Below are 23,519 nucleotides of genomic sequence, written 5' to 3' on the forward strand. Positions count from 1 at the left end.
GAGGGGCAGAGAGAGAGGGAGACACAGAATCGGAAACAGGCTCCAGGCTCCGAGCCAGCAGCCCAGAGCCTGACGCGGGGCTCGAACTCACGGACCGCGAGATCGTGACCTGGCTGAAGTCGGACGCTTAACCGACTGCGCCACCCAGGCGCCCCACCAAGGTTTTGATAATATTGCAGATGGCACTTTAAATGTCTTCTCAGTAAATGGATACTTCTTATAGCCTCATACTCATTTAATATAGTATATAAAGAGCTATTTTTCAAATGACTCAGTTGCTCATTTAGAGGTGGAACCTGGCTAAAGAGAGGAATATGAAAGAATTAGATTACTCTTTTTCAAAGTTCAATTTAGTCTTCGATTAGTTCTGTAAAGTTCAATGTGATAAGTAAACTCCATGGAGAGGAACCTGGAATGTGGCATTCCATAGATCTGGATTCAGATACCATTTCAATCATTTACTGGTTGTGTGTCTTTTTTTTTTTTTAATGTTTATTTTTGAGAGAGAGAGACAGAGCGTGAGTTGGGGAGGGGCAGAGAGAGAGGGAGACAGAGAATCCGAAGCAGTTTCCAGCCTCTGAGCTGTCAGCATAGGGCCTGACTCACAAACCATGAGATCATGACCTGAGCCTAAATCGGACACTTAACCGACTGAGCCACCCAGGCGCCCCAATTGGTTGTATGTCTTTTGGAAAGATGCCTAACATTTCTTTGCCAGCATTTTCTCATCTTTAACATCTAGAAACCTCTGCTTATCATATAGACTTTTTTATGCAGACAAAATGATTTAATGTGTAGAGAGAATTCCTGGCACATGGATACTGAATAAAACATATCATTAATATACAAGGTAAATAAAATTCCAGGATAAGCCTTTAAGATGCATTACATTCAAATCAGTGTGGTTAATGTGACCACAGAAAGTCCATAAGTCAGAGAAAGGAGATTAACCAAGTACCCACTAGATTTTAAGAGAGTTACAGGCTTAAGGCACCTGGGTGTCTCATTCCATTGAGCACCCCTCTCTTGATTTTGGCTCAGGTCATGATCCCAGGGTCATGGGTTCGAGCCCCATGTAAGACCCTGAGTGTGGAGTCTGCTTAAGATTCTTTCTCCCTCTGCCCCTCCCCACTGCTTTCATGAGCTCTCTCTCTGTTAAAAAAAAAGAAAAGAGAGAGAGTTGCAGACTTGAACCTTGTAAGAGAATAATATGCTACAATGCATTTTTAAATGTAAGAACTGTATTTATTAATGACCTAGAATGTTCCCAATCTTAAACCTATGTGAAGGATGAAATTTTAATCAAGGATTTGTTTGGTGAGTGACAAATTTCAGCAAAAGGAGTTAGTTGCTGTGACGAGGTATTCAACACTGTATCAGTGCCCTCTTGCCAAGGTCACTGCCAACTATTTGCATGCCAGCTGTATGCTTGGGTGATTGGGCAGGGAGCAATTCCATTATCATGGTATGGAACATGGGAAATAAAGTCAGTTTAGAGAATGATGAGAGATAATGAGATTAACTTTGCACACTTGGATTTTGAAATGCCTGTGGAGCCTCCTGGTGGAGCAGGGATTTGGAAATATGGGTGTGATGCCAGAAAGACTGAGGGACCCACAGAGTGATAGGCCTGGGAGTGTTATGACAAATAGAAATGATACACTGGATTGGATTGATCTGGTAGAAGATTTTTTTTTTAATATATATTTTTAGGGGCACCTGGGTGGCTCGGTCAGTTAAGCATCTGACTTTGGCTCAGGTCATGATCTCACAGTTTGTGTGTTCGAGCCCCATGTCAGACTCTGTGCTGACAGCTCAGAACCTGACATCTGCTTCAGATTCTGTGCCTCCCTCTCTCTCTGCCCCTCCCCAGCTCACGTGCGCTCTCTCTCTTTCTCTCAAAAATAAACATTAACATAAATTTTAAATAATATATATATTTTTGTAAAAAAAAAAGTAATACACTTTTTTTGTTGTTCTTGGGCCTTCAACTTTTTTTGGTAACTGCTTTATTGAGATATAATTCACACAGTGTGTAATTTACCCATTTAAAGTGTACAATTCAGTGGTTTTAGTATATTCACCAAGTTGTATAACAATTACACAAGCAATTTTAGAACAATTTATTTACCCGCCAAATAAGCCCTCCACCTTTTAAATACCACCCTTCAATCCTTCCTTACCCTGCCCCCATTCTTTCCAGCCCTAGGAAATGCAGTCCTAGGCATTTACTGATCTGTCGCTATACATCTGTGTATGCTAGATATTCCCTATAAATGGAATCATGGAGTCATATAAATTGAATAAATGTGGCCTTTTGTTACTGGTTTCTTTCACTTAGCAGAATGTTTTTAAGGTTCCACCATGTCGTAGCATGTATCTATACTTCATTTCTTTTATATGGCTGAATAATAAAACTTTGGATGAAAATACCACATTTTACACATCCATTTATCAGTTGGTAGACGTTTGTGTTGTTTCTACTTTTTCACTATTAGGAAAAATGCTGCTATGAACATCTGTGTGCAAGTTTTTGTATAGACCTACTTTTTTTTTTTTTCAATTCTCTTGGGTACATACCTAGGAGTGGAATTTCTAGGCTATACAGTAAGTCTATGTTTACTTTTTTGGAAACTCCCAGATTCTTTTCCAAAGAGGCTACACCATTTTACTTTCCTTCAGCAGTGCATTAGGGTCCAGTTTCTCCACATCCTTGTCAACACTTATTGTCTTTTTGAGTCTAGTCGTCTTCGTGGGTGTGAAGTAATATGTCATTGTGGTTTTGGTTGATTTGCATTTCCCTAATCACTAATTCCATTGAACATCTTTTCATGTACTTACTAGCCATTCACATATCTTCTTTGGAGAAATGTCTGTTAATATCCTGTGTCAATTTTTACAATAGATTGTCTTTTTATTATTGAATTGTAAATGTTTTTATAAAAAAACATTCTAGATACAAGTCCCTTATTAGACATATGATTTGCAAATATTTTCTCTCATCCAGTGGATTGTCTTTTCACTTTGTAGTGTCATTTTGAAGCACAAAAGGTTTTCATTTTGACGAAGTCAAATTTATTTTTTTGTTGCTTGTGCTCTTTGTGGTATACTAAGAAACTATTGCCAAATCCAAGATCAAAAAGATTTACCCTTGTTTTCTTCTAAGAGTTAAATAGTTTAGGGGACACCTGGATGACTCAGTTGGTTAAGCATCAGACTTTGGCTCAGGTCATGATGTCACAGTTCAGGATTCAAGCCCTGCATGAGACTTTCTGCTCTCAGCCAGAGCCCGCTTGGGATCTTCTGTCTCCCTCTAGCTCTCTGCCCCTCCCCCACTCTCAAAAATAAACATTAAGAGGGATTCTGGGAAGATGGCGGCGTAGGAGGACGCTGGGCTCACCGCGCGTCCTGCTGATCACTTAGATTCCACCTACACCTGCCTAAATAACCCAGAAAACCGCCAGAGGATTAGCAGAACAGAGTCACCGGACCCAAGTGCAGACGAGAGGCCCACGGAAGAGGGTAGGAAGGGCGGCGAGGCGGTGCGCGCTCCACGTACTGGCGGGAGGGAGCCGGGGCGGAGGGGCGGCTCGCCGGCCAAGCAGAGCCCCCGAGTCCGGCTTGCAAAAGCGGAGGGGCCTGACGGACTGTGTTCAGACAGCAAGCGCGACTTAGCGTCTGGGAGGTCATAAGTTAACAGCTCTGCTCGGAAAGCGGGAAGGCTGGAGGACAAAGGGAGGGTGAGCTGCGGAGCCCCCGGACGACAGAGCTCAGTTTGGCCGGGAACAAAGGCGCTAGCCAGCGCCATCTCCCCCGCCCATCCCCCAGCCAAAATCCCAAAGGGAACCGGCTCCGGCCAGGGAAATTGCTCGCTCCGCGCGAACACCCAACTCTGTGCTTCTGCGGAGCCAAACCTCCGGCAGCGATTTGACTCCCTCCGGCTGCCACAGGGCCCCTCCTGAAGTGGATCACCTAAGGAGAAGCGAGCTAAGCCTGCCCCCCCTCCCGCCGTGCACCTTGCCTTCCCACCCCAGCTAATACGCCAGATCCCCAGCATCACAAGCCTGGCAGTGTGCAAGTAGCCCAGACGGGCCACGCCACCCCACAGTGAATCCCGCCCCTAGGAGAGGGGAAGAGAAGGCACACACCAGTCTGACTGTGGCCCCAGCGGTGGGCTGGGGGCAGACATCAGGTCGGACTGCGGCCCCGCCCACCAACTCCAGTTATACAACACAGCACAGGGGAAGTGCCCTGCAGGCCCTCACCACAACAGGGACTATCCAAAATGACCAAGCGGAAGAATTCCCCTCAGAAGAATCTCCAGGAAATAACAACAGCTAATGAGCTGATCAAAAAGGATTTAAATAATATAACAGAAAGTGAATTTAGAATAATAGTCATAAAATTAATCGCTGGGCTGGAAAACAGCATACAGGACAGCAGAGAATCTCTTGCTACAGACATCAGGGGACTAAGGAACAGTCACGAGGAGCTGAAAAACGCTTTAAAGGAAATGGAAAACAAAATGCAAACCACCACGGCTCGGATGGAAGAGGCAGAGGAGAGAATAGGTGAACTAGAAGATAAAGTTATGGAAAAAGAGGAAGCTGAGAAAAAGAGAGATAAAAAAATCCAGGAGTATGAGGGGAAAATTAGAGAACTAAGTGATACACTAAAAAGAAATAATATACGCATAATTGGTATCCCAGAGGAGGAAGAGAGAGGGAAAGGTGCTGAAGGGGTACTTGAAGAAATAATAGCTGAGAACTTCCCTGAACTGGGGAAGGAAAAAGGCATTGAAATCCAAGAGGCACAGAGAACTCCCTTCAGACGTAACTTGAATCGATCTTCTGCACGCCATATCATAGTGAAACTGGCAAAATACAAGGATAAAGAGAAAATTCTGAAAGCAGCAAGGGGTAAACGTGCCCTCACATATAAAGGGAGACCTATAAGACTCGTGACTGATCTCTCTTTTGAAACTTGGCAGGCCAGAAAGAATTGGCACGAGATTTTCAGGGTGCTAGATAGCAAAAATATGCAGCCCAGAATCCTTTATCCAGCAAGTCTGTCATTTAGAATAGAAGGAGAGATAAAGGTCTTCCCAAACAAACAAAAACTGAAGGAATTTGTCACCACTAAACCAGCCCTACAAGAGATCCTAAGGGGGACCCTGTGAGACAAAGTACCAGAGACATCACTACAAGCATAAAACATACAGACATCACAATGACTCTAAACCCGTATCTTTCTATAATAACACTGAATGTAAACGGACTAAATGCGCCAACCAAAAGACATAGGGTATCAGAATGGATAAAAAAACAAGACCCATCTATTTGCTGTCTACAAGAGACTCATTTTAGACCTGAGGACACCTTTAGATTCAGAGTGAGGGGATGGAGAACTATTTATCATGCTACTGGAAGCCAGAAGAAAGCTGGAGTAGCCATACTTATATCAGACAAACTAGACTTTAAATTAAAGGCTGTAACAAGAGATGAAGAAGGACATTATATAATAGTTACAGGGTCTATCCATCAGGAAGAGCTAACAATTATAAATGTCTATGCGCCGAATACCGGAGCCCCCAAATATATAAAACAATTACTCATAAACAGAAGCAACCTTATTGATAAGAATGTGGTAATTGCAGGGGACTTTAACACCCCACTTACAGAAATGGATAGATCATCTAGACACACAGTCAATAAAGAAACAAGGGCCCTGAATGAGACACTGGATCAGATGGACTTGACAGATATATTTAGAACTCTGCATCCCAAAGCAACAGAATATACTTTCTTCTCGAGTGCACATGGAACATTCTCCAAGATAGATCATATACTGGGTCACAAAACAGCCCTTCATAAGTTTACAAGAATTGAAATTATACCATGCATACTTTCAGACCACAATGCTATGAAGCTTGAAATCAACCACAGGAAAAAGTCTGGAAAACCTCCAAAAGCATGGAGGTTAAAGAACACCCTACTAACGAATGAGTGGGTCAACCAGGCAATTAGAGAAGAAATCAAAAAATATATGGAAACAAACGAAAATGAAAATACAACAATCCAAACGCTTTGGGACGCAGCGAAGGCAGTCCTGAGAGGAAAATACATTGCAATCCAGGCCTATCTCAAGAAACAAGAAAAATCCCAAATACAAAATCTAACAGCACACCTAAAGGAAATAGAAGCAGAACAGCAAAGGCAGCCTAAACCCAGCAGAAGAAGAGAAATAATAAAGATCAGAGCAGAAATAAACAATATAGAATCTAAAAAAACTGTAGAGCAGATCAACGAAACCAAGAGTTGGTTTTTTGAAAAAATAAACAAAATTGACAAACCTCTAGCCAGGCTTCTCAAAAAGAAAAGGGAGATGACCCAAATAGATAAAATCATGAATGAAAATGGAATTATTACAACCAATCCCTCAGAGATACAAACAATTATCAGGGAATACTATGAAAAATTATATGCCAACAAATTGGACAACCTGGAAGAAATGGACAAATTCCTAAACACCCACACTCTTCCAAAACTCAATCAGGAGGAAATAGAAAGCTTGAACAGACCCATAACCAGCGAAGAAATTGAATCGGTTATCAAAAATCTCCCAACAAATAAGAGTCCAGGACCAGATGGCTTCCCAGGGGAGTTCTACCAGACGTTTAAAGCAGAGATAATACCTATCCTTCTCAAGCTATTCCAAGAAATAGAAAGGGAAGGAAAACTTCCAGACTCATTCTATGAAGCCAGTATTACTTTGATTCCTAAACCAGACAGAGACCCAGTAAAAAAAGAGAACTACAGGCCAATATCCCTGATGAATATGGATGCAAAAATTCTCAATAAGATACTAGCAAATCGAATTCAACAGCATATAAAAAGAATTATTCACCATGATCAAGTGGGATTCATTCCTGGGATGCAGGGCTGGTTCAACATTCGCAAATCAATCAACGTGATACATCACATTAACAAAAAAAAAGAGAAGAACCATATGATCCTGTCAATCGATGCAGAAAAGGCCTTTGACAAAATCCAGCACCCTTTCTTAATAAAAACCCTTGAGAAAGTCGGGATAGAAGGAACATACTTAAAGATCATAAAAGCCATTTATGAAAAGCCCACAGCTAACATCATCCTCAACGGGGAAAAACTGAGAGCTTTTTCCCTGAGATCAGGAACACGACAGGGATGCCCACTCTCACCGTTGTTGTTTAACATAGTGCTGGAAGTTCTAGCATCAGCAATCAGACAACAAAAGGAAATCAAAGGCATCAAAATTGGCAAAGATGAAGTCAAGCTTTCGCTTTTTGCAGATGACATGATATTATACATGGAAAATCCGATAGACTCCACCAAAAGTCTGCTAGAACTGATACATGAATTCAGCAAAGTTGCAGGATACAAAATCAATGTCCAGAAATCAGTTGCATTCTTATACACTAACAATGAAGCAACAGAAAGACAAATAAAGAAACTGATCCCATTTACAATTGCACCAAGAAGCATAAAATACCTAGGAATAAATCTAACCAAAGATGTAAAGGATCTGTATGCTGAAAACTATAGAAAGCTTATGAAGGCAATTGAAGAAGATTTAAAGAAATGGAAAGACATTCCCTGCTCATGGATTGGAAAAATAAATATTGTCAAAATGTCAATACTACCCAAAGCTATCTACACATTCAATGCAATCCCAATCAAAATTGCACCAGCATTCTTCTCGAAACTAGAACAAGCAATCCTAAAATTCATATGGAACCACAAAAGGCCCCGAATAGCCAAAGGAATTTTGAAGAAGAAGACCAAAGCAGGAGGCATCACAATCCCAGACTTCAGCCTCTACTACAAAGCTGTCATCATCAAGACAGCATGGTATTGGCACAAAAACAGACACACAGACCAATGGAATAGAATAGAAACCCCAGAACTAGACCCACAAACATATGGCCAACTCATCTTTGACAAAGCAGGAAAGAACATCCAATGGAAAAAAGACAGCCTCTTTAACAAATGGTGCTGGGAGAACTGGACAGCAACATGCAGAAGGTTGAAACTAGACCACTTTCTCACACCATTTACAAAAATAAACTCAAAATGGATAAAGGACCTAAATGTGAGACAGGAAACCATCAGAACCTTAGAGGAGAAAGCAGGAAAAGACCTCTCTGACCTCAGCCGTAGCAATCTCTTACTTGACACATCCCCAAAGGCAAGGGAATTAAAAGCAAAAGTGAATTACTGGGACCTTATGAAGATAAAAAGCTTCTGCACAGCAAAGGAAACAACCAACAAAACTAAAAGGCAACCAACGGAATGGGAAAAGATATTTGCAAATGACATATCGGACAAAGGGCTAGTATCTAAAATCTATAAAGAGCTCACCAAACTCCACACCCGAAAAACAAATAACCCAGTGAAGAAATGGGCAGAAAACATGAATAGACACTTCTCTAAAGAAGACATCCAGATGGCCAACAGGCACATGAAAAGATGTTCAGCGTCGCTCCTTATCAGGGAAATACAAATCAAAACCACACTCAGGTATCACCTCACGCCAGTCAGAGTGGCCAAAATGAACAAATCAGGAGACTATAGATGCTGGAGAGGATGTGGAGAAACGGGAACCCTCTTGCACTGTTGGTGGGAATGCAAATTGGTGCAGCCGCTCTGGAAAGCAGTGTGGAGGTTCCTCAGAAAATTAAAAATAGACCTACCCTATGACCCAGCAATAGCACTGCTAGGAATTTATCCAAGGGATACAGGAGTACTGATGCATAGGGGCACTTGTACCCCAATGTTCATAGCAGCACTCTCAACAATAGCCAAATTATGGAAAGAGCCTAAATGTCCATCAACTGATGAATGGATAAAGAAATTGTGGTTTATATACACAATGGAATACTACGTGGCAATGAGAAAAAATGAAATATGGCCTTTTGTAGCAACGTGGATGGAACTGGAGAGTGTGATGCTAAGTGAAATAAGCCATACAGAGAAAGACAGATACCATATGGTTTCACTCTTATGTGGATCCTGAGAAACTTAACAGGAACCCATGGGGGAGGGGAAGGAAAAAAAAAAAAAAAAAAAAAAAAAAGGACGTTAGAGTGGGAGAGAGCCAAAGCATAAGAGACTGTTAAAAACTGAGAACAAACTGAGGGTTGATGGGGGGTGGGAGGGAGGGGCGGGTGGGTGATGGGTATTGAGGAGGGCACCTTTTGGGATGAGCACTGGGTGTTGTATGGAAACCAATTTGTCAATAAACTTCATAAAAAAAAAAAAAAAAAAAAAAAAAGAAAGAAAATGAAAAAAATAAAAAAATAAAAAAATAAAAAAAAAAATAAATAAACATTAAAAAAAAAAAAAGAATTTTAAGAGTTTAAGCTCTCACATTTAGATCTTTGATCTATTTTGTGTTGATCTGTATATATGGTGTGAGGTAGAATCCAAGTTCATTACCTTGCATGTGGATATCCAGTTGTCCCAGCATAATATGTGAAAAGACTATTCTCCATCATGAGTTGTTTTGGGACCCTTAATGAAAATCAACTGATTTTAAATATGAAGATGTATGTATATTTTATATATATATGCATATATTTATATTATACATATTAAATATAAATAGAATTATGGACACAGAAATAAATCTTCATCATATTACTGTGTATATTTACATATACATACACACATAGTTACATATATTTATATATACATATACTATATTTATTCTCATGCCAGTACTATAGTCTTGATTACAGTTGCTTTGAGTAAATTTTGAAATCAGGAAGCCAGAGTTCTCCAACTTTCTTCTTTTTTAAGAAAGTGCATTTTTTTTTTGAGCAGATTCCTTCAACCTTGGTAGTACTAACATTTGGGGCTAGACAATTCTTTGTTGCTCATGGTGGCATGACTGTTAATTAAAAGATGTATAAGGGCAAGAACAAAACATGAAATGAAACTGTCTTTTAAGAAATAGGAGTTACAGAAGCCACATGAGAAGAATGAGTAAAGTAGACCTCTACTAAGGATGATTTCAAGGAGGGGATGTGTGGGGAAAGGTGTAAAAACCTGAATATTGTGAAGAGATATTTAGATTTAATATACTGTGTCACTGGTGACTCTGAAAAGATCAGAATCAGTAAAAAAAAAAAAAAAAAAACACATAGGAACTGAAGTGTAGGAGATGTTGGACTGAATTATGAGTTGAGTACACAGACATAACAAACAGAGGCTACCTTTTTTGAGATAAGATGGCACTAAAAAGGAGATGTGGAGATGCGGTTGCTTGATATAGAGTCAAGTAAAAGGGTTTGTCGGAATGGAGTCCTATGGAGCCTAATTGGAGCCTGGAGGAGCAGAGAGGGTCTGGGGAAGAACTGGTGGAGTAAGTTTTGTAGAGGCAGGAGGGCTTGTGAACTAGAGCACTGTGGTGGGATGATCTAAGAGTAGGGAGAGAAGAAGAATGAAGATGCAGATAATGATAGTGAACAATACATTTTGAGTACTTATTCTGCTCATGCAGCAGGCCATGAACTAGGTACTATTATTATCTCCATTTTACAGGTGACAGAATGTTAAGTTACTTGCCTGAGCTTGTACAACAACTAAGTATAAGAGCAGGGATTTGAATCCATGCCAATCTGACTTGAAAGCCTGAATGCTTCACCACTGTCCTCTGCTTTGAGCCTTTATCATCATAGCCATGTCAACTCTCATGGCTACATGCTTGCTATTTCAGCACAGAAAAAAGCGATCACTAGCCTCCATGTTTCCTCATCTGGGGTATCTATCCTGAGTTCAACCAAGATTTTCTTTTATAACCACTTTTTATAACCACTTGACCCATACTTGAAACATCCTCTTATCTGTACATCCCCATGCTACCCTGGGGTGAAATAGTCCCTTGGCTACTATCCTTAGTGTTCCTCAGAGAGGTCATGATTATCCTGATCAGTGACTGTGACCCCGTTGACTAAATGCAACATTATCTGCTATAGTTGAAGCAACAACTAGTCACTTACTCTTTTTTTCTTACTTGCAGATACCTATGAAAATGGAAACTATTTCTTGGCAAACTTTATAGCAGCTCAGGTAAGACTATTTTTATTGAATTTTATAAATCCATTCCCAGTCAGCTGCAGGTTAAGCGTTATCAGTTAACTGTATTGAAATAATACTCTGCCTCTTAGTAGGAGGAACTTCCTGCCTTTACATTTATAAATTGGGTCTGTCGATAACTAATATAAGGATAGTCCTTGTTTTGACAATTACCCAATATGCCATCATTCTCTAAAAAGATGCTTGTAATTCATATAATGCTGGTTACAAAATGAGTCCTTAAATGTACAACATGTTTTCTGGGGATGAAACAGCATTTCTTGGCTAATAATATTTTGCAGGATAAATGCTAGATCAGTTATCTATTGCATAACGATGGTGTGTAACAAACAACCTCAAAACTTCAGCAGTACGTAACAATACATACTTATTTAGCTCATGAGTTTGTAGTGTTCGGAAGTTCTGGTCAGATATCATGGGCTGGACCTGCCTGATCTTGTCTGGCTCACATGCGCGCTCAGTTGCGGAACTGTTAGGCTACTAGGGTGATCCTGGCTGTGCTCACTCATACCTGTCAGCTGGCTCTTCGATGGCCTAGGATGGCCTTATGGGCAGGTCTGGGCATGACCTTTTCATGACCTCAGAAGAGGGCAAAAACAGTAGTGGAAATGCTTGAGCACTTTTTAAAATCTCCAATTTGCAGCAAGTTGACTACTATCCTATTAGCGAGGGAGAGTTACATGGCCAAGCTCAAAGACAAAGGTGGAATAGAACGCCCCATCCAGAGAGAGGGCATTGCCAAAATTACATAGAAAAGGGTATGAATAGGGAAGGGTGAATAATTAGAGAAATTAATACAACCAATCTACCAGGCATGTTAAATGATCATTCTATGTCAGACCTGGAATTTGCTTCTCTATAATTTTTACCTATTTGCATTTAAGGAATAGTATAACACAAAACTGTTGTCTTTTATACATAACACTGCTTCAGGGATTTGAAGATGTCCATTGTGTATACTCTCTGTCTTCTCTCGGAATTATACATCTGCAGGCAAACTTCACACTTCTCCTGTTTTGTGCTTCTACAGGTTTCCAGATCTGATTATTCTGTTTTGACCACAATTAGTCTAGATTCCTCTTAAAACATGGTACCCAGGACTGAGAGAAATATCTTATTAGAGCTGCATTAGCCAATATGATAGCTACTAGCCACATGTGACCATTGAGCACTAGAAATGTGACCATCTTAACTTGAAAATTTGAAAGATTGTAAAATACCTCATTAATATTTTTATATTGAATAAATGTTAAAAATAATAACATTTGGGATATATTGGGTTAAATAAAATGTATTTTTAAATCAATTTCTCCTATTTCTTCTTACTTTAAAAATATGTGGCTATGAGAACATTAAAAATTACATATATGGCTCACATTGATTTAGAAGCCCTGGATTTTAGTTCTATTTCTACTGCTAACTAGTTATTTAACCTGGGGAAGGCACTTCCCCTGTTTAATATGTGTTTCTTGATGATAAAACGCCTGTGAATAGTTTCTAACTCTAATATTCCATTCTTCTGTTATTCTAAACAAGGGATAAATAAATTTGTATTTCTCTGTGACACTTGATGGAATTTTTTCTAAGGATCAGTGGTTTGAAATGAAAGAACGCTTCTAACTTTCCCTGTGGGTAATTATCAGTGGTGTTCAGGGGTGCCTGGGTGGTTCAGTCAGTTAAGCCTCTGACTCTTGATTTGAGCTCAGGTCATGATCTCACAGTTCATGAGTTCGAGTCCCACGTTGGGCTCTGTGCTGACAGCACGGAGTCTGCTTGGGATTCTCTGTCTCCCTTTCTCTCTGCCCCTCCCCCCCGTGCTCGCTCTCTCTCAAAAATAAATAAATAAACTTAAAAAAAATTACCAATGGTGTGCTGGCTGGTACGGGGTTATGCGGGTGTGGGGCTGATTTGTAGCATTTGCTAATTCCTGTGGTGTAAGTACTCCCACCATTTTAGCCAATTTCAAGCTATCAACTGGCCTGCAAAATTCTAGGCAACTTAACGGTAGGGTCTCTCGAATCAGTAAGTGCCAACTGGCTTCAGCACACCCATTTACTTCAAGTTCTATCCATTTGTCTTAATTTCCCCTTGATTCTGCTTGTGCAATCAGTCTCAAAGTCTTATTAAATTCTCCATAAAGACAATTGAACATATTTTTTTTTCTTTCTACTGTTGCCAGTTAAGGAGTTTATACCATCATTCTATTGCCACTATCCCCTTGATTTGTTGTATAAAATCTTCATTATCCTATCTTACATTGTAACCAGTCTTATTCCTGTTGGCTCAGCACCAGCTACCGTAGCTCTTGCGCTCAATGAATGTGCCTTTCTTCAACGTGTCCCTGCCCCCATTCCCTTTCTCATTTCACCTTTCTAACTCCATCCATCCTTCCAGGCTTCCTGAAGTTCCATGTCCTTCCTAAGTCCTCTCTTGACCACCCTATTCCACAGTGATTTCTCCTTTCTCTCAACACCCATGACAAATATTCACTATGATTTTCTTTTTTTTTTTAATTTAAACTTTAGCTTGTTAACATATAGTGCAATATTGGTTTCAGGAGTAGAATTTAGTGATTCATCACTTAACATATAACACCCAGTGCTCATCCCAACAAGTGCCCTCCTGAATGCCCAATCACCATCTAGCCCACTCCTCACCTACTTCCCTCCATCAACCCTCAGTTTGTTCTCTGTTGTTAAGGGTCTCTTGTGGTTTGTTTCCCTCTCCCTTCTTTTTTTTTTTTTTTTCATTTAGGCCTTAATCATGCTCTACATTGCCACTTACCTCACATTGGTTTAACCCTTGTGTTGATGCTTAATCAAGTTCATGATTTAGTCAAGTCCCTATATTTGTTGCAAACTGTCCTTAGTCTAGGGACTGTTTGCCATAATTCTTTGTTCACCCTGTGTTAACTCACACAGTACAATGCTCAGAGCCCCATCATGATTCCAAACGTATCTATATCATTTAGCTGCTCACTTCACTCCCAGAGCCTGTTTCCTCATCTGTAAAACTGAGATAATGATGCTTTCTTTTCAAGATCCTTATAAGAATTAGTAACAGTATAGGTAAAATAATTTTCATAATGTTGGCATTATCAAATTTGTTGTAGCGGGTACTCAGGAAGTGTTTCTTCATGAGGTGTTTAAGAATTAAAACAGCAAACCAGCACAACAATACTAATTTGAGGTTTCTTAACATTTTAAAGTGAAGTATAGTCTGTCAGCAGACGTATTAAGTATTTTTTTTCTTTTTACATTCTTTATAGAACATATTGCAAATCCAAACCATGCACAATAAGTATTTGAGTGACTCAAATCCACTGAAAGTTGGATATATTAAAATCTGGGGGGTAAACTCTACTTATGTGACACAAGTCACTTTTACTTATGACAACAAGCAATTCATGGAGAAGAATTTCAAGAGTGACCCTTACAATCAGGTATGTCTCAAAGGAATATTATCATATTATAAGTTAAATTTATTATTCTGCCAACTTATCACCACTATTATCATTCTTTTATGTGCTTCTATTTGAAAGGCTATAGAGATATGTGCAATAGTATGTTCATGAAAAATTGTGAGTATCGAATCCTCTTGTGAAATGTGCAACATCGGCAGTCTTCCCAATGTAGTCCAGGGATCAATGTTTAGTAGTCTGATGAAATCCTTTCCATGTGTTTCCCAGAAATGGTGCTATGTGTTAAGTAAAGTTAGCCTCTCGGGCTAGCATCACAAAATTTATTTGCTTCTGTGACAGAGGCTAAAACAAAAGAAGAGTGATCGCATAAAAATTGTTGGAGATTTTCTCCCTTCTTCCTGAAATTACTCCCAGGGAAATTAACCCCTGGTCAAATTGATAGATCTTGAGGTTGGTGAAAATTGGCAGTAAACTGTGGTCATCATCAAAGTGAATATGTCCCACCTGTGATGTGAGGTAAAATTATTTGGTTAACAAAATGGAGTGACATAAATAGCAGATGCTACTAGACCCTCTAGCAGGGTCTGCTGTAGGAGATGCCTATGTGGAAGACAAATTACCAGCAGAGGTGTACCAAGAGTAACCACAGAGGGAAAGGTATCCCACGTTAGAACACTAGACCTGTCCTAAGTATGAACTAGTGACTCTTAGGTGGGATCATTCAGAAGGGAAAATAGGTAAGTATAATTCCTGTTTTCCAAGCAGTGAAAGAGTGACCTGCTAATATCTGGATTTTGGAAAACGCCCCTCTGAACACTCAGATAGCTTCTCTCTCTCTAGTCCTTTCTAATTATCTACTTCAACACATTTTTCCTGGACTATTGTGTTCAAGACCACCCTGGTTAAGACTGATGCAGAAAATTTCTCAACACCTTCTTTTTAGGAAACTTAGTAGCATATCAGATGCCTATTATATGCCAGGCACTTATACTCAGCATTGGGGATGGTGAAACATGAAACCAGCCTGCCTTTGGGAAAGTTAAAATCTAGTGGCAAAGCAATGAGGTTTTAATACATGTTGGTTTTTATCAAAGCCTCGAATACTTGAAAGCAATGTGGTTTGGCCTGATGAAGTGGAAAGACACAGATTTCCAGCACAGGGATCATGTACACAACACATCCTTCTGTTTATCTGTCTGGAATCAGTGACCTGGAAAGGAATCTATATCCTTTTATTACTCTCTGGAAAAAGAATGAATACATCTGTTTTTGTTAAATTATAATTTGAAATATGCCTTAAATATAATGTTTAAGTAGTTCTGAAACACCAACTTTATCTCTTATTTTCTGGCAGATACTAACAATTCATTTGACTGACAAGATTATCAACCTGGAAAAACTAACTGAGGTTACCTGGATATACGGTGGCCCTATAATTTCCACTACACCTATGACAAGTACCTTCCCGACAGAGTCTCTACATCCTTCTACAGTTACGACTAAGGCTACCACTTTTGAAACTGTTATCACTAGTTCTGCGAGTACTACTACGACTCTTCCTATCACAACCACTCCTTTCCCAACAAGTACTATGGAAGATACAACAAATACTACTATTACTAATAGCACTACACCATCCTCTACAAGTACCCCTACTGCTAGCACTAGTACTCTTCCTATCACAACCACTCCTTTCTCAACAAGTACTATTGAAATGACAACTAGTACTACCAGTTCTGATCCCACTACACCATCCTCTACAAGTACCTCTGCTGCTAGTCCTAGTACTCTGCCGATCACAACCACTCCTTTCCCAACAAGTACTACTGAAGTGACAACAAGTACTGCTGGTCCTGATACCCCTACACCTGCCGCTACAAGTGCTACTACTAGTATTAGTACTCTTATCACAACCACTCCTTTCCCAACAAGTACTATTGAAGTGACAACTAGTACCGCTGGTGCTGATACCACTACACCTGCTGCTACAAGTACTACTACTAGTAGTAGTCCTAGTACTCTTCCTGTCACAACCACTCCTTTCCCAACAAATACTATGGAAGGTACAACAAGTACTACTATTACTAATAGCACTACACCATCCTCTACAAGTACCCCTACTGCTAGCACTAGTACTCTGCCGATCACAACCACTCCTTTCGCAGCAAGTACTATTGAAGGGACAACTAGTACTTCTGGTGCTGATACCACCACACCTGCCCCTACAAGCACTACTACTAGTACTACTACTCTGCCTATCACAACCACTCCTTTCCCAACAAGTACTATTGAAATGACAACTAGTACTGCTGGTCCTAATACCACTACACCTGCTGTTACAAGTACTACTACTAGTAGTAGTACTAGTACTCTTCCTGTCACAACCACTCCTTTCCCAACAAGTACTATTGAAGTGACAACTAGTACTGCTGGTCCTGATACCACCACACCTGCCCATACACGTACTACTACCAGTAATAGTACTGGTGCTCTGCCTATCACAACCACTCCTTTCGCAACAAGTACTATTGAAGGGACAACTAGTACTGCTGGTGCTGATACCACCACACCTGCCCCTACAAGCACTACTACTAGTACTAGTACTCTGCCTATCACAACCACTCCTTTCGCAACAAGTACTATTGAAGTGACAACTAGTACTGCTGGTCCTGATACCCCTACACCTGCTGCTACAAGTACTACTACTACTACTAGTACTAATACTCTTCCTGTCACAACCACTCCTTTCCCAACAAGCACTATTGAAGTGACAAGTACTACCAGTTCTGATGCCACTACACCATCCTCTACAAGTACCCCTACTGCTAGCACTAGTACTAGTCCTTTGCAAACAAGTACTATTGAAAGTACCACTCCTTTGCAAACAAGTACTATTGAACTTACAACTAGTACTACTATTACTAATACCATTACACCTTCCCCTACAAGTACTATTTCTAATACTACGCTTCCTATTACAACCACTCCTTTCCCAACAAGTGCTAGCGAAGCTACAACTAGTACTTCTGGACCTGATACCACTACACCTGCCCCTCTAACTATGAATGCTAGCACTAGTACTCTTCTTATCACAACCACTGCTTTCCCAGCAAGTACTATTGAATTTACAACCAGTACTACATATCCTGATACCACGACACCCACTCCTACAAGTATGACTGCTAGTACTACTCCTCTTCCTATCACTCCCACTCCTTTCCCAACAAGTATTACTGAAGCTACAGCTAATGCTACCTATTCTCATGTCACTATACCATCCTCTACAAGTATTCCTACTGCTAACACTAGTACTCTTCCTGTCACAACCACTCCATTCCCAACAAGTACTATTGAACTTACAACTAGTACTATTATTCCTAATACCACTACACAGTCCCCTACAAGTACCACTGCTAGCACTAGTACTCTTCCTGTCACAACCACTCCTTTCCCAACAAGTACTACTGAAGTTACCACTAGTACTACCCATCCTGATACCACTACACCTTCCCCTACAACTACGGCTAATGCTACTACTACTCTTCCCATTGCAACAGCTCTTTTCCCTACAAGTACTATTGAAGTTACAACTAGTACTACTATTCCTGATACCACTATACCATCTGCTACCAGTACTACTGCCAATACTAGTAGTATTCATCCTATCACAACCACCCCCTTCCCAACAAATACTACTGATGCTAGCACCAATACTAGTGTTCTTATTACCGCTACTCTTTCCCCAATAAGTACCGATACCACTACCATTAATAATAGTGTTTTAATTACACCCACTGCTTCTCCTATGAATGCCGGTGCTAATACTACTAACAACAGTTTTCCTATTACAACTCCTTTTTCTGTAAGTACTTATGATACAAACACTGCTATTGCTATGGTAACGACTTCTTTTACAAGTACTGATGTTGCTAGCGCTGGCAACCACACTCCTATTACCAGTTCTCCTTCCCTTATGATATCCGGTGGGAATAGCACTAGCATTACTATTCCTACAACGTCTACTCCTTCTTCTACAGATATTTATTCTCCTAGCACTAGTGTAATAGCTAATACCACCACCAACACTGTAAACGGTACAGGGCATGCAGTAAATATTACTGATGCAGATAACTCTAACAGTGTTCCATATAACACTACCCATGTTTCTATTCCAAATGCTACAATGGCCTCAGACACATTAATGACTGTTCTTCTAGACACAGCAGCTCACAATCAGGTAACAGCCAACTCTGCAGTTAGTTATTTACCTATTGTTGCAACTAATGCTACCACAGATAGTAGAAATATTACCATATATGCTTTAAACACTACCATTCTTGATAGAACAACAATGGATGCTTCCACTCCTGTATCTACCTACACTGCAAACACCGTAAATGCTACTCTAGTTCCATGATTACTACTTGAAGCAGGACAGTTACTATGGACATCTCTTTAAAAAAACTATTACAGGGGCACCTGGGTGGTTCAGCTGGCTAAGAGTCTGACTCTTGATTTCAGCTTAGGTCATGATCTCACATTTCATGAGATCAAGCCCTGCACTCTCTGCGCGGACAGTGTGGAGCCTGCTTAGGATTCACTCTCTCTCCCCCTTTCTCTCTGCCACTCCCCAACTCTTACATGTGCACACACACACACACACACTCTCTCCAAATAAATACATAAACTTGAAAAAAACAAGTATTACAGATATAAAAAATGAATGAACAGATACATGATCTTATGCTACGTAAGTTTTCACAAATGTTAACATTAGCTTTTACATATATGGCTATTCTGAGCACTGTAAACTTTGCAGATATGTCTAAAGATGTATCCATGACTACTTTTATAAGTGTAATTAAAGAAGGCATGGATACTTCTTTTGCAGCCAGAATATATACTCCTATTTTGAAAATTATAACTCCTGTAGTCCCAGCAATTAAACTGTAGATATGTTATACATCTTTGCTAGAGACTTCATAGATAATTTTGGTAGCTCAGATAATACCATATTAGGCTCTGTAAATACTATCATTTTAGGTGTAGTTATTGAAGTAACCTAACTTATTCTTGGGTTACAAGACATGATACCATAACTGACAGCACTGGTGATATGGGGCACTCACATGGCCAATAAAGCAACAGTTATTAATATCATAGTAGATTATTTAATTAGCAATGTTAAAAAATAATGCTTTATTTTCTTAGGGACTTTCCCACATACCATGGCTACCAATATAGCAATTCACTATTACACATCTTGAAAGTATTATTCCTTCTAAAGCAATCCTACATCCTAGCTATAACTATAGATATGGAAAGTGCTATCATTATAGATCTTGTACATACTTTGACTCCAGGAACTAAAATAATTACATTAAAAATATGATTACTGGGGCGCCTGGGTGGCGCAGTCGGTTAAGCGTCCGACTTCAGCCAGGTCACGATCTCGCGGTCTGTGAGTTCGAGCCCCACGTCAGGCTCTGGGCTGATGGCTCGGAACCTGGAGCCTGTTTCCGATTCTGTGTCTCCCTCTCTCTCTGCCCCTCCCCTGTTCATGCTCTGTCTCTCTCTGTCCCAAAAATAAATAAAAAAAACGTTGAAAAAAAAATTTAAAAAAAAATATGATTACTTTTACTACTATAGGAAATAAAATTGTGATTATAGATGTTAAAAACATAACTTCCTAAACTTTGCAACCACTACTTCCATAAGTGCTACTGATAGTCTTACTACAAATTTGAGAAGTACTTTTATGTGCAGATATTAAAAGTACTTCCAAGTAATTACAGTTCATCTGAGGAGATCATTTTAGGCCCTTGATGTCACCCTGAATGGCTGGATTCACTTACAAGTCTCTAACTCTTCTGTAGACCAGAAATCACGCAGATGGAGATGGATACTTAAAGATATGGCATAGGAGAGATAGTCTCTGCCCTGGGGTCAGAGTTCTTGTTTACTTTTTCTCTTACCTACCAGCTTTTCCATTATTATTCCACCATGAAGACTCTTCTTCTGTGTTAGGACTTTCAGCATGTTCTTGGTCTTTCATATCCAAATTTACTATTTTTCCGTTGGTCTGTTACTTTCTTAGATTAGCCAGACCCCATAAAGAGACTCATAGTCATAACTGAATATGGCCAGTTGAATGCTATTGAAGGCTTAACCCTAGACAGTATTCTCAAAATGTAGTTTGGGTGCCCATGGGAGGCCACAGAACTCTTTCTGGGGTTCACAAGGCCAAATCTATCTTCATAATACTACACCATTAATTTCCTTTTTCACTCTCATTCTCTGTTAATATACAGTGGCATTTTCCAGAGACTTTATGCTGTGTGCTGTCACAGTAGATGAATATAGAAACAGACACAAGAATCCAGCTGTCTCGATTAAGATAGACATTAAACAGATTTACAAAATACGAAATATCATTCTTTTCACTATTTTATGCTTTGAAATATAGCTGTTTTTCATAAAAATGCATTATTTATGTTAACATGTAATTGATACATTGTATTCTTGATGGATGAAAAAATAAATATTTCACAAAGTATTTTACAAATGACTCAATTTTAATTTCAAATGCAGTACATGTTAGCAAATATAAGCCACCTAAACCAAGCATAAGGTCTTCATTAAATTTGAACATAAAGGGGCTGTGAGGCCAAAGAGTTTGAGGATCACTTCCATAGGGCCACAATGGCCTGGATCCACTCTCGGGTCCAGGTCAAATACATTGAACTTCCCCAGCACTCAAAAACTCCAGCATCCGCGACTTGAGGTTCTAACCACACATGAATGTCTACCCCCTACTGCACACCTATCTGTGTAGCCTTCTGATCTAGCACCACACCTGTACTGTTGTCTGGCTGGCCTGACAGAGTTCCACATGAGGGGCACAGATTCCTCAGTTAGTTGCATTTGCCTTTTGAAGTCTTCCCACAAGCTGTGGCCTTCTGAATACAGTTGATAGATCTTCCACCAGGGTATGTATGCCTCTTAATTTGACCTTTCAACTCCAAACAAAACAAAACTCATAATTCCAAACTGTACTAATGGCCTTGGTCATAGACTCCCTCACTTGTTTCTTTACCAAGGGAGCTTCAGTGCACTTATCTGGTGGGCACCACAAACCCTGATATGGGACAAAGTGCTCTGTGTCCTAAGACACATGGGAGTCCTGCTGCCAACCCACCACACTGAAGCAGATTAGTTGGCCAAAGGCTTCACCTAAAACACTTGGGATTTGGAAAACCGAGGATAAATTTGTTGAAACAACCATTGTTCTTTAGTTACTAAAATTCATTCCCTTTGTATAGAAATCAACCATAAGTGAAAATTTGGGATCTTTTAAAGGTAAGTACTCCTGAAAAAAAGAACAACAACAACAAACAGAACAGGAAAAAGGAAACCTGGACTTCAGAAGTTTGAAGGAACTTGAGAACTGAAACCTGAGAGTCTAGGCACAAGATATGATCCTGGAACCAAACTGAGAACACCTGGAAAGAGAAGAGATAAAAGCAAGTGTCAGCTTGCTCCTTCTGGGTCTTGAGCTTAGCTGGACCCTGTGCTTCTGTCAGACCCTAACATGGATGATATACCCCATTGGGCCAGCTCTAAGAACACCACCTGCTACGAGGTTGCTGCAGCGACTATGGCTATAGGTGGATATGTCTTCCCTTGCCTCAGTTTCCTCATCTATAAGATGGAGGAAACATCAGAACTGCAATGTATATGGAAATGCATTTTCAGTCTGTAGAATGCCATACAAATTTTATTGTTAATCCACTGAGTATCCTTATGTCTATTTACACTTTTCTGTTCTTCTTCCCCTATGTATCTTCCTGATACATAGCAGTTTTTCCTTTGAGCTGGTACTTTGTAATAAGGCTATTCTGAGTCTCTTTTTTCAAATGTTTTCAAATGCTTCACTGCTAAATTAAATAATGCCCATCTTTTCCTCACTTTATAAAATAAATAGATACAACTATCCCAGTTTTATGTTATTTTTCTATATTTTTCTTAAACTTTTTATACTTGCTGCTATTCATATGTTTCCCTCTAGAAAGAACAAAATATATGAACAAAACCAGACAAGAAAACTTTTGAAATCGCCAGTAGAGTTCATGTGCAGTGTGTATGTGTATCTTGTGTGTGTGTGCGTGTGCGTGCGTGTGCGTGTGCGTGTATTTTCATGCACGTTATCTTACATAGCAAACATCATATTTTCTGCTGGTAAAATTTTCTCTGGTTTGTATAATGAACTTTAACATATCAGTGTTTCTTCAGGCTCTTCAAAGAGCACTGTTATTTGATGGTGATTCACTGAATAAATGTGAGCACTATTGCTTGGAGAGGCTTTGGTTTATCTCCTATTCTGGCAGTGAGATATTGAGTTGCACGATGTTTTCCCCAAAATGACTTATGTTTAGTCTCTGCACTGAGGTGTGGACAGGGTGATCGTTGTCTCTCAACTTATCTGCATGGGCTTATACTTCTATTCACTTGGGTTTTGTCTAAATAGGATATAAATGTTGAGCTGTTCATTGAAATAAAGCATACACATTTTTACAGTCACACCACAGTGAATGGGATGTGAGGCGAGATGGGGTTGGCACCGTGCTGGGAGGAGAAGAAACAATTCTCCATAGCTGGAGGCACTTTGATGGCACCTGGTGATGGAAAAACCTCAGAGAAGGTGATCTCAAACTGGACAGACACTGATTCATTTGGGCACAAGATGTTTAGAGATCTTTGGGAAACTGCTTTTACCCACAGCTGGAAGTGTTATCATATGTTAATTTCAAGAATAATACAAAATATTCTAATTTCAAATTAGATAAGATTATTTTTTGCATTTTATAAAGCATCTGTATTCTTATTTTTTAATTTATTTTTAATTTGCATCCAAGTTAGTTAGCGTATAGTGAAATAATGATTATTAGGAGTAGATTCCA

At 39.7% G+C, this 23,519-nt stretch overlaps 1 protein-coding gene across 1 annotated transcript in view; it reads left to right on the plus strand.

The window, feature by feature from the left end:
• LOC115509277 (probable maltase-glucoamylase 2) overlaps positions 1–19,082 on the plus strand; it is a 93,663-nt gene extending 74,581 nt beyond the window's left edge. Inside the window, exons 45-47 of the mRNA XM_030308599.1 lie at positions 11,062–11,111; positions 14,407–14,580; positions 15,914–19,082. Coding sequence (XP_030164459.1) covers positions 11,062–11,111; positions 14,407–14,580; positions 15,914–18,976 — 3,287 coding nt within the window. The 3' untranslated portion in view covers positions 18,977–19,082. The remainder of the gene's footprint in view (positions 1–11,061; positions 11,112–14,406; positions 14,581–15,913) is intronic.
• Positions 19,083–23,519: the final 4,437 nt, after the last annotated feature.

The sequence above is a fragment of the Lynx canadensis genome, chromosome A2 (genome assembly GCF_007474595.2).
Source record: "Lynx canadensis isolate LIC74 chromosome A2, mLynCan4.pri.v2, whole genome shotgun sequence".
NCBI classification, from domain to species: Eukaryota; Metazoa; Chordata; class Mammalia; order Carnivora; family Felidae; genus Lynx; species Lynx canadensis.